Source organism: Chenopodium quinoa, unplaced genomic scaffold, assembly GCF_001683475.1.
Source record: "Chenopodium quinoa cultivar QQ74 unplaced genomic scaffold, ASM168347v1, whole genome shotgun sequence".
Lineage (NCBI taxonomy): Eukaryota > Viridiplantae > Streptophyta > Magnoliopsida > Caryophyllales > Amaranthaceae > Chenopodium > Chenopodium quinoa.
In genome coordinates, this window is record NW_018744537.1 from 2,836,617 (window position 1) to 2,855,648 (window position 19,032).

Below are 19,032 nucleotides of genomic sequence, written 5' to 3' on the forward strand. Positions count from 1 at the left end.
TTTTATTTATTTTCTGAATTCTAACGTTTTTAGTTAGTTTATATATTGAATCACTTAACCCCATTCAGACAATCATTACAGGGTTTGTTATGTTGGCTACACATCTATGAGCCTATATTTCGGATTTTTTTTAGAAGCACTATATAAACTCACTATGAAACCTAGCTACTACGGAGTACTATGTAATCGGTACTACCCTTAATATCCATATATTTCTTTTCTCGCCTATCGTGCTATTAGTGGACGTATTTTACTCGTCTCAGTAAACCATGTATACTCTATTTGCTCTTGTCTATTGATTTTCGTTGATCTTTGTTAATTTTTTGTTAACATTTTTGCTATGTTATGTTACGATCGATATTTTTGCACCAAGAGGATATAAACTGCGAAAGCTAATAGCAGGAACACCAAAGCCAAACACGTTATGACGTTACCAAACAAATCCAAAGTAAGCTAATCACGTATCATCCTACACCACCAGTTACAAAGTTTAGAACAACAGAAGGAGATTAACAACTGTCAACTTCTTGTTCGGTTTTCGAGTGTCGTAGTGCCAAATGGAGAGATCTTAGAGTGCCACCTGTCGCTAAAATATCTAAGAATCCATTGGCTTAATTAGGTTTACTAGTTATCATAAAATTTGGCTTTGTATCAATTATTAGAAATTTTATGTGGTCCAAAAAATAGACCGAAAGTGAAACATATTATGAATGGTTGATTTTTATTTGTTGATTCATTGGATTGGACTCCAAAACACACTTCAGGCTATTGCTTTCCTAACTATCTAACTCTCCAAATTTTGGAGGGTTTGTGTTAATTTCAAATTTTAGGCCTAATATAATGTGATGCACAAATTCGATCATAGATTGCACATCCTAGATCGATTATAGTCGACCACGTAACTATCAAAAGCAACATTTCTTGTAAGATTACATTAGTACTAATTACGTCCTTGATAACTTACGGACATTCCTCATCCATAGTCTTGTTGAGTATACGAGCAAATGAGACATAACTGAGCATCTTCATTAGTGAAGCATGTTATTTTGTAAAACGAAGCCTAATATTATTTTAAGTTAACCTCGTTTGAATTACTAAATTAAAAAAATAAAAGTATAATTGAAACATCATGCTGAAATGAAATAATTCTTATGTGAGATTAATATTGATGCATAGCATAAATCCAAACTTCAAATCAACATCTTAATTAAATCAATCCAAAGTTTGGATTAACCAAGTATAATTCCAATTTTAGGGGTCATGTTCTAATAGCAACTTTTGTGTGCGATTGGCCACACTGTGTGGCCAGCTGACACACCAAATAACCCCTGACTGATCGAGTAACCCTTAGCCGACTTAGTAACCCTTGACCGAGTGAGTAACCCAGACCGAGTAAGTAACCCAGACCGAGTAATCCCTGACCGACCGAGTAATCCCTGGCCAAGTAACCCGTATAGCACTAACAAAATAACCCTTATAATGGTTGGCCACACAGTGTAGTCAGCCACATATAAAAGTTGATCTAAGTGATAAAGAGTACTTTCTACTTCGTACAGACTTTAGAATAGTTCCACAAAACACAACTTTTTATGGTTGATTTATATTATTCTAGTAATAATACAATCTTTACAGTTAGGAGTAGTTCTTATTTCAAAATTATGATTAGAAAAAGGTGACTGTTATAAGTTACCAGAAACTCTAAAAGAATATGTGATTATTAATTCTAAACACATGGAGAATATTTGCCATGTATGACCATGAATCATCAAGACATCAATCACCATAACCACAATAGCTTGATTTAATGTTAACGAGCCTCAAGATTTACCGAAAAACTAACTCCAAAATGATACAGATGCTTTTCAAATGCAGAACAACACTGATGCAAACTGAAACAACTGTCTGAATCCATAATCAAAGCACGAGCTAATGAACTATAGCCTGTTGCCTCATCTTAGTATAAATAAGTCAAAATGGGGAAAAACTTCACAACAAAGTACATACGTCGATAGCCTATACAGATTCTATAGTTAACAATCTTAGAGATCTGTTACGAAGGCAAGTCGACTCAAACAAAGATTTGGTAACTACCAACATCATTGGAAAATGAAAATAAAACTCCTTGTGAAAACCTGAATACACCAGTAGAAAGTTTGAATTACCAGCCTACTAAAAAACACAGCTTTATTATTATGCCTAATCCCGGTATGTTTCACAATAGCATGAGTAAAAGGGTTGTTACCTCTCAGAATGGATTAGCTTAAGTAGTCAAGATTGGTGGAAGATAGTCAGATTTAGTACCAAGCACTCGTGCTTTGGTATCAGGGAAGAATTCAGAGCCTGGGAACTCTGTGACATCTCCTTCACTAGATATACCAATAGGGTAGCGAAGCAGGTGACCAGGCAAATCACGCTCAAGAGATTCGCTTGAATAAAGATCCCAGTATTTATCTGCAGCTCGGTTTACCTTTTCAGCGCATTCGCTGCTTTCAGGCTGATTGAAAGTGTCATCAAGCATGCCAAGGTGCTCATACCACAGGGCCATTCGGAATCCATGAATTTGACCCTGTGCTCGTTTGTTCCTAGTTGCCAAGTGGTATGGTTGGTAGGCCCCCATGGCTATTTCGGAATCCCTTGCACCATCCATTGATCTTTGGTTGATATTGGCAGATCCAACAATAATGTATTCATCATCAACTACAGATTTTAACACAGCATATAAGTAGCAGTCAGAAACTAGTTCCACAGACAGTTTGAAAGGTTTTTAGCTATGAGGTTTCTATAGAAAATAATCATCTAATTAAACTATAATATCCATAAATTAAAGTGCAATGGTTGTACAGACGTACAGGAGAGTGATAATCGACATTCTACCTTTTTTGGTGGAATAAATGTCCAAGGGTTGAACTGTGGTAATGTAATAAGAGAAGAGGGGAAGGGTGGGGGGGGGGGGGGGGTGTTGGGGGCGAGGGGGGTGGTAAAACAAAGAAGAAAATAGATGTGAAGAGCATACCAATCATCATTTTTGAATGGACATAAATCATAAATCGTCGGTTCTGCTGAGCTCTTTCATAGTCAGAGTCAGGCTCAGGCTGTTCTGAAGGTTCATATTCACCGCTCCTCTTCATCTCCCGGTTGGCCAAGCAGAAGAACGTCAGATAGTTCCTAGGATCCTCATCGCTACCCTGCTTCCGCAGAGCATCAATAATATCTTTATACATCATTGTCATTGTCCTCCTTTGCCAGTCTAATATAGCCTGAACTGATCCACTTTCCGGCATTCCCTCTGGCCACATTGGAAGAACTATGTAAACAGTGAACCTCTCACCAGCTTCAATCTTGTTAACTATCTTTAAGGAGAGTTCCTTGGGGATCAGATGTAAGGCACCAATTTCCTCATTCTGGATATCATCTGATTGCTCCCATGCAAATGAGCTTCCAAGGAAATATTGATTTTCAATGTATATGAAATTTCTAGCTCGGCGAATTGCATGGATATAAGCATCCTGGATGCTTCGATCAATAATATTATCCTTACCACTTATAAGTCCTGCTTTGGCTGCCTCTTCAGGTGTGTCAGGGAAACCAAAAGCAGCACCACCGTCAATTGATCTAAACAGCTGAACATTCCAAGTCTCAGGGTCATCAGGGAAAGTCACTGGTGAGGGAGGTATAATATCATCAAGTTCCCTCAGTGGGATTAGTACATCTTTCCCACCCTGCTTTCTCCATCTCTGTTCAAAATTGAACAAGACATCCCAAGCAATAGGTCCTTCAAGACGAGAGTGAATGTCGTGCCAAGGTTCCCTAGGCCCACCTTTTGTAATTGCACCATCAGGAAAGTTAGGTTGATGGAAATCGTCATGATGTGCAGTGTCAAGTGTCCTGAATAGTGAATGGAAGGGAGTATCATACCTCCCATCACAAAGATCAATACCCCCAACAAAACTTACAATCCTCCTCTGCTCTGACCCTCCTCCAGGCATTGCACTGTCAACCGCAACAATCTTCTGGTGATGAGTAAACATAGTAGAAATCTGTAGATCCTGAACCATGCTTCCACCATTATCAGGATTGCGAGGGCACAGGACACAATGTACCTCAGAATCACGGAAGTATTCCTCAGTTTCTTGATCATGTGTTGCCATCAAACCATCCTTCTTCAATAAACCAACAGATGTTCGGTCATCCCACACAAGCATACAGACCCTCACACCTTCATTTGCCTTCTTCTTAAGCAGCTCGCCAATGGTAATGTCACCACCAGACTTTGGCCTCCTTGAATCCCTTACCAGTAATATCTCAGTGTATACAGACCATCCAGTTATGTAAATCAGGTGTTTTGCATTAGTAATTGCATCAAAGATATCTTCCCAGCACCTGTGAGGCTCATAATACTTTCCACCCGCAAGAGGTATCTTTGGAATAAAATTATCCGGGATATGGGCATCCTGGTACAGAGAGACTTTACATCCTTTCCTTTGTGGGAAAAAGGTGTATGGAACTCCAGGATATTTTCCATTTCTAATACCATGATTGAAACTCTTCTCTTGGGTAACCTTAAAGAATTGCAGCTTCACATGAATTTTAGCACCACTATCTAGAGGGTTCTTCTCTTTATCACAAATTTCAACCCATTTGTCAACTTCTTCCCCTTCAATGATTTCCTCGACAGGTACATATGCTCTTCCAATCAATGTCGCCCCAATGGGATTATCATCTTTCACAGTGAAAATAATATCTGAAGCCAAATGAGCACAATATATATGAAATGACTCATACCATCTGGGGTTAGAAGGTTCATTTTCTATCATTCTAGTTCTCCCAACTCTAGCCTTTTCAAGATCAATGGTTGCATACATTTTAGGGGTTCCTTTCCCAACACCAACAGACTCCTCAATATTTGCCATAAGCTGCAAACAAATTATTTGCCAATATATCAGAATATACAACATGGCACACACAAGTACACAACAGAGGAAAACAAGTAAAAAGAAGAAAAAGGGCCTGACCAGAACAACATCAAATACAGGAGTCTAACACTATATTATTAATAGACAGAGGAGAAGATAACATAATGATATTACACCATATATTTGTAAAAGATCCATCACTGGACAAACTTCTTGAATTGTTCAGATAGTTGTCAATGTAAGTAGTGCACGGCAGCAGGAACATTACCTGGAAAGCTGGAAGCTGAACTCTCTATTCAGAAAGCCTAAATGAGTTTTGGAAGACTGACAGCATTCTGAAGGAACACTACCTATGGCAACTTAATGTCTTAACACCATAAAGAACAATTGAGCAAGGGGTTTCCTTCCAAAAAGATTGCCCAAATGCCAAGTGTTGATGTACATAAATGTTGATGGATAAACAATAAAACATATGTATGCTCTTTGGAACTGAATCTTACAGGCCCTTTTGTTTTGAAGATATGTGGTCGTCCAGAAAACTTATGTTTCAAGGGGATATGAAATAAAAGCTAAATAAGCTATTAACAACAAATTCATGTTTAAAGATACGAAGTATAAATCATACAAGATTAATTCACAAAGACTAAGGTTTTGGGAGTGATTGGTGATCATACATCAACATTTTAGAGTAACAAGTAATAATCCAAAGAAACAAGCAGATGAGTTTTTTAAATAATCAGACTTGGATAAAAAGACAAACGATAGTAAACTAACAGAGTAGTCAACATAATATGCATAAGGCAATTAGTGGTTAATTTTTGCAGCCGTATTATAGGTGGGTGATTTTACTCAAAGCTAGACCAGCTCCTGAGGTGTATCATTAGCTATGAGAGGCCACAGAAATGCAAAGATTGGCTGATAAACAAGGCAACCAGATCAAAATTCAACATATATAATCTAATAAATTCACTGTACTTCAGTCTTCGATGCATATTTTAGTGTAACTTGGATACCACTCCATTCTAAATTAAGATCTCTTCATAGTGGAAGTTTTCCAATCATGTGGAAGAAATCAGCACATTGTACAACTAAAGTTCGAAATACATTGGAAAGTAAGATACAAGTCATTGGCTTCACCGAAAAGTTGTATTAAGGACAGCTGAATATGCAATTTTCTCTGTTGGGCTGATGGTGATGGGTGTAAAAACGTAAATAATGAAGGATATAAATAAAAGAGAGTACCAGCGTATCAAGCATGGCTGGATTGGAAGAACTACAATGCATCAATCTATCCTTTATAGCAATCTCTATGTGCTAAAATAAATCAGATGGTCAAACACAATTATTTGCATTTTACTGTTACAAAGCCTTAAAAGAGTTGGAACATGCCATGTCAGTTTGAGATAAACATATGACATCTTTTTATCGAGTATAATTCACCGTATTTCGAAAGCTGCATGTTTTCCAGTTTAATTACGCAGTCCCTATTATGTAACATCCAAATGAGAATACACAAAGACTAAACTTGACAACAAAAAGACGTCCTCAGGTAATCTCTTGGCACTATGTATCTCTCCATACTCCTCCCCATTTTAATGCCCTTGCACCCACCAAACAAGTGTTGATGGTTAAAGATTTTTACACCCATCAAAATTTCTTTAAAAAAGCCAAACATTTTACATATTTCAATTTATCACCCAATTTTATTTAGCTACCATTCACCTTTCAACCCCAAGATCCAGATGCCAAAAAATATTCTATTGATGTTTTTTACATTATTTGCCAAAATTCAACTACATCTACAAATCCCATCAACAATTTTCCAAATATTTGCATTGATTAAATTTTTTTTATCACTTTTTCCTTACAAAAAGCATGATTCTAATACAAGGACAACTTAAAACCTCAAAAGCACATTTAATGGGAGATTCTTTGAAGTTTCAGATACCTTCCTCTCAAGGGATGATGGGGCCTAAAAGTTGACCCCTTTTTAATTTTACATCTTTTCATCAACTGTAACTTTAATAACTTCAGATTTAATCACAGTCACAGAATCACAAAAATTAAAAATAAATAAATAAAATCTGGATGGCCAAATTAAAAACACACCACAAATTCCCAATTCATCAAAATATATATATATATATATATATATATATATATATATATATATATATATATATATATATATATATATATATATATATATATATATATATATATATATATTGAACAACAAATAGAGGAGTGGATAAAAAATTAAAGTCGTGACGGGTGGTACCCAATACTCGGGATCAATTCTGGTCTACATTATTACCCTTAGGCCAAAAAAATATAAAGTAGATTATATATAGAGGAGAGAGAAAGACCTTGCGGAATACACCAGGTTCGCTACCATGGTGAAGATCCTGAGCATCAAAAATCGTAACATGTAAAGTACCATGCATTAAAATCTGCTCCATTTTCCACCTTTTTTTTCAAGTCCAACTGAAATCAAAACCAAAATCAAATTAGTTTTTCATGATCTGCAAAAATTCATCAACCCCATCATCTAATTCATCAGAAAAATCCAATCAAATCCCACAAAATCAAAATTCCAACACAAAATTCAAATGAAATAAAATCAATGTTGATCAAAATAGCAAGATCAATAAAGTAATTCAACTATGATCATTGATGAAAATGGATGATAATTACAATAAATTTTAATATAAAAAACAGAGAGAATTAGAATTATTACATGAGAAAAATAGAAAGAGGATGAAATGATGAAAGATCTGACAAAAACGAGGATTTATAGGGGGAGGTGAAGAGAATGTGTTCGATTAAATTAATGAAAAGATCAAAGATGGGATCTTGACTCTTGAAAAGGTGGGGTTTAGTGGGTGGATTGCGCGTAAAATGGAGAGAGAAAATTTAGGAATGTAAAATTAAATTAAAAGAGATCCGTAAATGTTTGAGGATTGTCTAAAATTTTTGAGGGAGTACGTAAAGTTAATTTGTAATTGACTAATTGTACTAATTGTGTGAATCTATCTAATTTTGATTTTTAATTATCAATGATTAGTTTCTTTTGATGGATGAATGGATGGACGAGTGACATGATGCATACTAATTTTTTAGTTCGGTTATAGAATTATACAGTATTGTGGAATTGATGGTCGGTATGATTGTGTGACGAGTGTATGTGTCTTACTTGTGTGTAGAGTCTATAAAGACAATTAAGGCACACGCTCCACCTTGAGAATATGTATACGAAGTATCATTGTTTAAATTTGTGCAAAATGCTAAAATTTGAATTGAAGGAACCTTCACTTTATTGTTTTATTAAGTGGAATATATGTTCAACCTAAGATTGAGAGAGGGAGAGACTTTCAAGTGAAATTTTAGCTAGGTAAAACTATGTCAAATTGAGGAGAGCTTGGATCAATTCATTTCAATTGGGCTCGTGGATAAGTCTAGTGGCAATTGTAAACTACTAAACTATGACCCTGTCCTTATGAGTTGTTTGATGGTTGTGTTTTATTGTGGAAGTTAGATAACCTATGTTACATAAGATCATATACAAGTACAATAATATATCGGTTCAAAATTAGGAGATACGAGTATGATGAACTACTAATCATCAAATACGAAGTACTTCATATATCATTAAAATAAAAAATTGATTAATAGTTTACTACAATGGTATAAAAACATTCAAATTACTTAAAATAAGCAAATATTATATGTAATGCAAGCATCATGATATGATCTTGAAATTTATGGCACCATAAATACGAAGATAAGAAAGAAGAAACATACTTTGTATGAGTTAGACATTTCCTGTATAGCTTAATTTGTTTTTGCTACCGTAGTAACCAGGGCCCATAATCTAGTTATTCGAGCTAGTAGAGGGGCCTAGCAATAATCCTATCGTTTCACCAATGCCCCCCTCCCCCACACACAATGATAAAAAAATGTGTAATAGAATCATACAAGTCATTGATTTTCCTTCAATTAAGAACATCTTGTTAAGGGTTTTTTTGTTTTTTTTTAAACGGTAAGATAGGGGGGTGCCTCTCCTATTATAGGAGGGGTGGATCATTCCTGGGGGAGATGGAGGGACGGTCCCTCCACTCCAATATCCTCTTTTTAAGTTGTTAATGACATAGATTTTGCAGCTATTTTGTTGAAATTGGGCCGCAAAAGTTGGCCTGCATGGCCGAATTTATACCAGCCTAGGCAACCTATGAATCAAAGGAGCTTTGCTCAATCCAATTTCTATAAGTGGATCAAGTAAAGTTGTAAAATTAAGTACTAAAAAGTATATACAAGTATATACTTGGAATGAAAAATCAATTGAAGTAGACGGGTAATTTTTCAAAGTAGAGGGGAAAATAATGAAATCTACTATTTCAAGTATATGTAGTTGGGGAAATTTGAACATATGATTCTTAAAGCTGAATCGCTATTCGTCGTTCGCAAATTACTGGGTGACGTTCACATTTTTAATTGAAATTACATTTTTGCCCTTGTGGGTATTTTACCTATTTAAAGGTCCACCATGGGTAAATTTATTTACCGACAACATAAAAACATTACCGACCCCACCACTTGTGTTAAAAAAATCCCGAGCATTAAAAAATCTCGGTTCCACCATTGTACGGTAATCCCGAGGAATTTAAAAATCCCGGGGCATAAAAGAAAAGTGTACGGAGTGGTGTTTTACGATGGACGACGACAACGTTCACACGCCGGAGGATTCGACGGAAGAATCTGTAAGTATTTCGGAAATTTTTTTTTTATGTAAATAAACATCCGCCTTTTATTTCCGGAAACATGGGGGAGATCCGACCAAAATTTCCAGATGTCCCCCATGACATCCGGAAATTTCATCCGGATGGGTACATCCGCCTGAAATTTCCGGATGTATGTGGGGACATCCGGAAATTTTGGGCGGATCTCCCCCAGAATTCCGGAAAAAATAGGCGGATGTCCCTTTTTTTTTCTTTTTTTCTTACGTAATTGTTATTGTTGTTGTTGTTATTATTATTATTATTATTATTATTATTATTATTATTATTATTATTATTATGGTTATTAATATTAGTTTTGTTAATTTTGTAAATTTTTGTTATGATTATGATTATTATTAATATTATTACTACTATTATTATTACTATTGTTGTTATTATTATTATATTAGTTATTATATGTTAATATTACGTAGTTATTGTTGTTATTATTATTAGTATTATTATTGTTATTGTTATTGTTATTATTATTATCATTAGTATTATTATTGTTATTATTATTATTATTATTATTACTACTATTAATACTATTAATATTATTATTGTTATTATTGTTATTTTTATTATTATTATGATTATTTGTATTATTATTGTTATTATTATTGTTAAATTTAAAATACTAATTCTTGCGTGTTTTATTTATTTGTGTTGTTATTTTGATAGGATTCGGAGGTTGAAGACGACGGTGACGTTGTGAATTACAGTGCACATTTTGTGACAGACACAATTTTTCTAACGTTTGACGATGCATTTACATGGGCGGATGCTGTTGCAATAAATCTGGGATTTATTTTGGTGAAATCGTCTTTCAACAAACAGAGGGATGGTCGACCAGTTCGATATTTAAGATGAGACCGAGGACGCAGGAGTAAGCCGAGAGATCTTGAGAACGCAATTCGGAAGGACACCAAAACCAAGGGCATTGGTTGTCCTTTCTACATCAAGATATGTTACGAGTTCGTCACCAATACTTGGTTTATCCGGGCGAAAGATGATGTAACTGGGACCCACAACCATCCAATGATTGCGTATCCAGAGGGTCATCGTAAAATTAGTGGGTTGAGCCCGAATGCGAAGCAGGTTGTGCGTGACATGACGAAGTCTAAGGTTGCACCGCGTAACATCATGGCAACTATTGCGGAGCAATTTCCTGCTGATCATCCAAACATCAGACATCCCAGGCGGACGCACGAGGAATAGCAAGCTCTCTGGTCAAGGTCCCCTGCTGAGGCCGGAAACACGGAAAGTACTCGTAGATCCACGCCTGCAGAAGCGTAAGGCAGCCAGCGATAGAATCAGCATCTCTTCGTGATGCTGTACCCAATTGCCGGTACATGTATGCTAGCACAGCAGAACCCCAGGAGTACTCACTAATCTGAACATCCTCAAAAAACAGCTCGTTGAGGAAGGAAGGATGAGTACGGTTTCCACTCTTGTCCAAAAACAAACAACCGCCGAGTACTAACCACAGGTACGCCCTGTAATGGAAACTGAAGGGCCTCTGCGCCTCCAAGGTCGACTCCACTATCCTCTCAGTCAGGACCCTACTACCCTGCCATACGGTTTTGGTACCGCACTTCTCATTCAGCTCTTCCTCAGTCATATCCAAGGTAACCGAGCACGCGTCCCGTAAAACGTCCGTGCTAGGAGTAGTGGAAACCATGGAACCGTCGACACGAAGCCCTAGAATATGATACACATCATGCAGCATGATCGTGATCTCCCCAAAAGGCATGTGAAACGTGTTCGTGTCTGGCTGCCATCTCTCAACAAAAGCAGAAATTAAGGGCCAGTCAAACCGCCGGAACATGATCCCGGGTAAATGAGATAGACCAGTGCCATCAATCGGTTCCAGGTGCTCCGGCGGAAGACGAGCGCGCCAGTTACCCAATTCAGAACACAACTGTGTCCTGCTCAAACACCGCAGCACGTTTCGCTCCTGCCCACCCCATATGTAGGCAGACACGTGACCCCCAAAACTCGGAATAACGGTACCATCCTCAAGCCCACCTGACATCGGCTCCTGCACCAACCATGACTCTGACTTGCTGGTAGAAGCTTGACCTGGTTCACTACTGCTAACATATCTCCCATGGTCACCCCTATACACAGTACGGTAATCCTGAGGGTCGTACTGTGCATCTCCAGTAGATTGACTTCCTCCATCTTCATCCTCCTCCCGATCTGATGAAGGCACTCCAGTAGACGAATACATGGGGGCGCTCCCCTGTGACTGGTGCTCCCCCGACCAAGCACCAGCAGTCCCATACTGCTGCTCATGCTGAAACGGTGCATGTGAAGGTCCTGCACCACCTAACTCCCTCCTAACAGACGCATTCAAACGTCTTGATCTTGCATGACGAGGACCAGAACCCTCAATCTGCATTAAAAAAATAAGTACAGAATCATATTTCAATAATAATTCATAGTCAAAAAAATCAAATCAAAACTATAATAAATCAAATCAAATAAACAATAATAACAAAATTACAAATAATACTACTAACAACAACGACACACTAGCAGACTAACAATACTAACAATACTAATACACTACTAACAATAACAACACACTAACACACTACAAATAATTTCAACACAATAACAGACCAAATCAAAATTATAATTAACCACAAAACTGCCAAAATTTAAACGCAACAACGACAACCCAATAAAAAAAACAATTACAATAACAATAACAACAATTTAAGTAAACAGCCATAATACATAACAACAACAGCAGCAAAAACCAATACAAACCAAACCAAATTTACATAACAATAACAATACATAGCAACAACAAACATATTAAAATAAAATCAAGAATTATTGCTAAACTATAATTATTGTAAAACTAAATCAACAAAAATTACATATCAATAACTATTGCAAAACTAAATCAAGAAAAAAATTATTTTAAAGCCACAAATGAAGGACACAAATTACTTCAAAAAAAAAAAAAAAAAAATGAAGGACACAAATATTTTCAAATTAAAACATGCACCAAATCAACAAAATCGAGGACAAAAAAAATAAAATTAGAAAAACATAAATTAAAAAACAAAGGAAAAACAAAAAAAAAAATAATAAAAAAAGGGGGGGGGGAAACAGAAAAACACAAAAAACAAAAAAAAAAGGGAAAAACAGGAAAAAAAGGGGAATAACATATAAATAAAAAAAAAATAAAAAAAAAACCTGGAAACTGGACTTCTGCCCAGAAATTCTGGAAGTCCTGGGGATTTTCCGGAAATTTCAGGCGGAAACCCCACTTCCGCCTGGAATTTCCGGAAGTTCCCCTGGACTTCCGGAATTTCTGGGCGGAAGTCCAGTTTCCAGATTTTTTTTTTTTCAAAATTCAAAAATTTAATACAAAAACAAAAAACTCACCGGCTCGCCGCCGCTAACGCCGCCGCCACGACCACCAAACGTCAGCCTAATTCTCCGTCGGTCTGCCATTGTCGGATTCAACGTTTGATTGCAAGATTTCAGATTTTTTTTGGATTTTTTATAAAAAAAAAATTTCTGATTTTTTTTTTCCAAAACTTCTGATTTTTTGGAAGGTTTTACAGAGAGAAAGTGTCAAAGAGTGAATTTGTGAGATGGGAAATGTCTCGTAAAGCCCTAACTTACTTTAGCGAGTATTTATATACGGAGGGCAATTTAGGAAATTCATGTAAAAAATGTAAACGTCACCTAGTAAAATGCGAACGACGTTTAACAACCCTCTTCTTAAAGTCTAAAGATAAATTCTCCACTAATCTCCAAGATGTATAATACTTGCAAGTTGCGACATATTTGACACTGACAAAGTACTAATGTACGATACTTCACGTTTTATTTCCCATGCTTGGATACTCGTAACACATTTGAGTTTGGGAAGAAGTTGTACGGTCGAGAATGACCTTTAATAACTACATGAAGTAATGTCACTTAAATTACTAGCTAACATAAAATGGCTTGAATCAATCTTATCCTAAGCTAATGGCAACGATACATTCGTCATTAAAGGTGGGCACGGGCCATGCCGGCACACGGGCGGTACGGGCACGGCCCAGCACGAGTCCGTCTGAGGCACGGCACGGCGGCCCACCCGTGGGCCATGCCGTGAACACCGATTTTGGGAAACGGCACGAGCACGCCACGGGCACGGCGGGTTGGCACGAACATTGGCCCACTGGCACGGCACGAGGCACGCCGGCACGGCTATTAATGGCTAAAAACGGCTATAATTATCCAACGGCCATATTAACGGCTATAGTAACGGCTAGTTTTGCATCCTAATTACTATAAATACTCCACTTCTTCCTCCATTTTTTTCCACAACTCATATACTCTCTTATTCTCAATTTCGCATATTCTCTAATTTCTACTCTCTTATAATTTCTATTTCTCAAAAAAAAAAATCTCATATAATCTTTAATTCTCTCTAATCTCATTATCGCACTCGTAAATTTTTAAATTATGTGCATTGTTACTTTTTGCTAAATAATAATAAATATGTATAATAATAACATAAATAATAAAGAGTAAAAGAACTATAATAAATTAATAATAAAAGCACATTAACAATATAATAATACAAAAACATAAACTTAAATTAATAATAAAATTTTAATTTAAATATACTTATTTTACAAGTTGTTTTTTTAAAAAAAAAAAAAAAGTTGGGCCGGCACGCTGCCCGGCACGGCACGACAGGCACGTGGGCCGTGCCGCGGGCTGGGGTGTGCCAAAATGAGGCACGACACGTGATTTGGTGGGCACGGCATGGCACGAGCCACCACCGGGCACGGCCCGTGGCGGCCTAGCACGGCACGGTGCCCACCTCTATCCGTCATTGTTTAACCTTAACACCACCGTCCATGCATGGCGTCCGTGCCCATATTTTGGCCATATCCCTTTGGCTGGCTGGTTTAAGGCTGCAATTATATTTATTAATTATTGATGCAATAAAGAATTAAAGATAACAAAGATTAATATTAATATTAACAAATCAAAAGTATTATCGCACACTCCCTTACGACTACATAATAACATCCCTCTTGTGTGTGTATCAGTGTATCTGTGTATGCATGCACATGGAGGTGCAGTCTGAATAATGTTAACGGCAAATAAAGAGTAAGTTTATTTTATTTTATTATATACTGTATGAAGTATTTTATTATATTATATGTGCTATTTGGTAATTTTAAAGTTCACTTTAGATAAATTGGTTATATATTATTACAAAGTATATGAAGTATGTTTTAATTCATATTTCAAAGTAATACACTCTAATATTTTTTAACTATAAAATTGAAATCGGTATTATAAAACTATATTTCCAGATATATCTAATAAGATTTTATGTGACTTTATTCTGAGTAGGAGGAGAGAAACCAAATGAAAACATGGAGTAGACGTTTGAGGTTAATCTGATCGAACAACAAATAAAGAGCGAAAACGAAGAAGCTTATGTTCCAGCTTGAGGTTAATCTGGTCGACTGCCAACAAAAATTCAACTCAGAATTTGGCTACGAAATCTAACGATTACACCTACTCCGACTGCCTAGTCGTCGACGGTTGTATTGGGCTGCTCAATTGATGGAGTTTTTTCCAGATTGGGAAGAGAGAGGAGTATGAAGAGAAAGGATTCAATTCACACAGTTAAAAGAATCGTTAACGTCAATATACTTCAAAATGGGGCGTGGAATAAAGGATTTCATTAGATACAAATTTCTTGACAAAAATGCCCCCAACTTAGTTGCTGAAAAGACAACACCACCCCTATATTAACAAATTTCATTGATATGAGATATCAACTTGTATTTACGAAGCATGCATATCACGATATAAAGTTAAATAAATTTTAATTTTAAAAGTACAAATTATGCAATCTTTACGAAATGGTACAACCTTTACACATTATCAATCCATAGACGAAAGTTGCACCGAATAATTTATTTGGAAGATTCATATGAATTCATCTAAAGATCAGAGATCCTAAAACAATGTATGTAACACATAACTATATAAGAGATCATATTACATGTGCGATTGTTTTAACCTCCACCCTACCAAAAAAACGAACGAAAAAGAGGACGTAATCTTTAAAACAAACTCCTAAGTGTAATTACTGCAATTGGTTGCTAAAAGGCAGCTCATATTTCTCTCTCCTCCAATCACTATACGTTCAAAGGAAAGTTAAAATGATGCAAGGCAAATTGGCCTAATGTCCTTACGTCTATTATTGGGAGAGGGCGACTTGTATGACGATCGTTATTTATTTTTTGTACAACCACACAATTTTTTTTTTTTCAAAAAATGAAAAGTAAAATTAAAAAATAAAATTTAGGATGATACTTTTAAAAAATCTTTCCTCATTTTGCAATTTGTCAATTTTTTGCTAGGTTAAGTCTTTTGTCTTTTTTATGCATGTAGATATAAATTTTAAATAATATTGAAGGGCAAATTAACTCAAATTTAAAACTAAATATGAGACTTAAATCTTAATTGTACTCGTATTTAAAATTACATGAATTGATTATACCTATGGATGGAAGTTAATAGTCTAATAATATTGATCATTTTATCATAATAATCTAGTGAGTAGCCCAGGCGTTGCCCCAAGTTGCTACTGTCGTAAACTTGTAGACGTGTAATCGATAATTTTTATTAAATGCTTTTTAAAACTGAAATTGTCGTTGTCAAACCAAAATTAAGTTATTATTTGAGTATTTTTTTTTATTATTTATAATTGAACCTTGTGGTTTGTACTTATATAATTATTTTTACACATTAATAATGTAGTTGATAATTGACTTAGATGGTTAAATAGTTGTTCTTGTTATATAAGGTTGAGGGTTCGAATTTCCTTATCCTTATATTTTTATACCAAATAATATTGGTTATAGTTTTTTTTAAGATAAGATTTAAAAGTTATTAGATGTTTTCCCCTACAACAACTCCCATATAACGTGTGAGGAATTTGGTAAAATCTAGAATAGACCTGGTCCACAATAACTTATTGTGCACCAACCATCTAGTATATCATACAAAATGTGATTATATCATTATAAAAGTGATTATATCATCCAAAAATTGATTATATAAATTTATAATTCTAAAAGTGAATTTAAAATTAAAAAAAAGTATCAAACAGTAATTAAATCATTTGAAAAATAATTATATCATCCAAAAGATAATTATATCATTTCACTAAATTGTTTAAAATACGATTATATCATTCAAAATATGATTCACAACAAGATAATTATATCATTACAAAAGTGATTATATCATCCAGAATGTGACTATATTATTTGAGAGTGTTAAATTTTGAGTCTACAATAATTTATTGTAGACCAGGTCAATACAAGACTTGCTAGATTAATTTTTTCAATTGCGGATGATTGCTTCGGATTTTTTTTTTTAAATAAAGGCAGAGCTTATCTTATTTACTTTGTTACTTTGAATTATTGCCATATATACAACTATATATTATCTATTATTCTACACGTAGTAGAATAGGAAATTTTTTTCTTTTTTAATGATAGAAATTTTAATTATAGATTGACATCATATCCAACTGATAATAGAATTTTACTTAATGCAACACACCACATATCATAATTAATATGAATATCCTTAATAATAGAATGTTACTCCTATACGAATAACACATTAACACATAATCATAATTATAAATATGATCATGTATCATTAATTTTTATTTGTTTACATTGAATTATCATCAAACCTTTTCAATCAGGTATTCTTCATTTATTAATTTTGTATATGTTTGTGATTTCTAATCTTAATTTAAATAATTTTATTATTACATCTCTCAGAATAAGAACATATATGGGTAATTTTTGAAATTTGACAAACTAAGAGTATGCATTTTTTTTCTTCTACTTTATTTGATATATGAAGATTAAATCATACATGCTAATTATGCTCATTTGCTTACATAAATTATAAACTATTACCATGTGTTTCTCACGGCAGGTAATATATCTTTTGTGTCAAATGGCGCAACAAAGATTTATACGGATGTTAATATACCAGAAGTGAATGGATTCGATCATACAAAAGTACGTAATAAATTTATTAAATTGAAAGCAACTAAATTTATTTCCCAATCTATCATGCATCCTAATTAGACCTTTGTTTAATTTTTTTATTAGGAGAACCGCAGCTGCATTAGATTTTTGTGTAGAATTAATTACCTCGCCAAACAAAGGGGAAAATAATGTGATTAAGACCCTCAAATTAGAGGAACTTACTCAACTAATATTTAGTGATGATATTTAAGATGGTACTAAAGTAGCATGCAAAGCAACCATCTCTATTTCCAATAATTTTTAAGATAAATTGTTGTATAGAGTTTTATTATCGATAGAATTTTAATATTATATACAAAAATTAATCATAACTGTTAATAAATATCCTATAACTCAATTCTATTTCCATCATTAAATTCGTTTTAAAAAATTCATCAAAATAAGATCCATTTATAATAAATTTAATCACAAACTTTTATACGTAGTTGGCCAAATTGTGTCACCAACTAAACAAGAGTTACTTCGTTAGTATTGTAGGGGTTACTTGGTTAGTGTTATAGTGGTTACTCAATCAGTGTTTTAGATAGGGGTTACTTAGTCAGTGTTAGAGGTTACTCAGTTAGTATTACAGGGGTTACTCGGTCAGTTTTATAGGGGCTACTTTGCCATCCATATGGTGTGGCTAGCCGCATACAAAATGCATTATTATTAATTTATTTAAAAAAATATTAGAGAATTAGTAAAAATAAGTTTTAATCGGAAAAAATAATTTCAGTTTGGTAAAAATACTTTCAGTTTAGTGAAAATAATTGAAGTTTAATAAATAATTTCAAGTCAATAATAACATAGATATATATTTACAAACAAAACTACAAAAAATACACTATTATACAAATATAAGCCATGTGATATCGTATGTTTAAATATCCTACATTATCAGAACGAATTATTTAATCGTATTAAAAAAATTTATCAACCATTTAGGCATCGCCCGAGCGCAAAACTAGTATATATATAAAAAGGGGAGTTTTTTCTCGAGTTTTTAGAGAACCGCATAGGATAGAATTTTCTTAACACGCTATGTAGGATTATAAATTTTAGTGCTAGCCAATCAAATAAGAGATTTATAATTTCTTTTAGAATTAAATATTTCAAATACCAAAATTGACGAATGAGATTTTAAAGTTTAAATTAATTAAATATAATATATTATCTTTTGAAATTAGGAATTTTATCTAAATATATAACGAATGTATGGAAATTCACAATATATAAATG

At 34.5% G+C, this 19,032-nt stretch overlaps 2 protein-coding genes across 3 annotated transcripts; both read right to left on the reverse strand.

Annotated features, from left to right (window-relative positions):
* Positions 1–1,823: 1,823 nt before the first annotated feature.
* LOC110698660 (phospholipase D alpha 1-like) lies at positions 1,824–7,991 on the reverse strand. Of its 2 annotated transcripts, XM_021876152.1 has the most exons (5): positions 7,654–7,991; positions 7,283–7,400; positions 3,014–4,913; positions 2,243–2,697; positions 1,824–2,132 (listed from the first exon to the last, which is right to left on the reverse strand). In XM_021876152.1, exons 2-4 carry the CDS (start codon positions 7,373–7,375, stop codon positions 2,261–2,263), a joined length of 2,430 nt encoding a protein of 809 aa, XP_021731844.1. In that variant the 5' UTR covers positions 7,376–7,400; positions 7,654–7,991; the 3' UTR covers positions 1,824–2,132; positions 2,243–2,260. The 2 variants fall into 2 exon arrangements, with proteins under 2 accessions (XP_021731844.1, XP_021731843.1); XM_021876151.1 differs by having other exon boundaries at positions 1,824–2,697.
* A 2,886-nt stretch (positions 7,992–10,877) lies between these two features.
* On the reverse strand, positions 10,878–13,315 carry LOC110698963 (protein MAIN-LIKE 1-like). The gene is made up of 2 exons (XM_021876467.1): positions 13,097–13,315; positions 10,878–12,089 (listed from the first exon to the last, which is right to left on the reverse strand). Exons 1-2 carry the CDS (start codon positions 13,163–13,165, stop codon positions 10,878–10,880), a joined length of 1,281 nt encoding a protein of 426 aa, XP_021732159.1. The 5' UTR covers positions 13,166–13,315.
* Between the last annotated feature and the right edge of the window lie 5,717 nt (positions 13,316–19,032).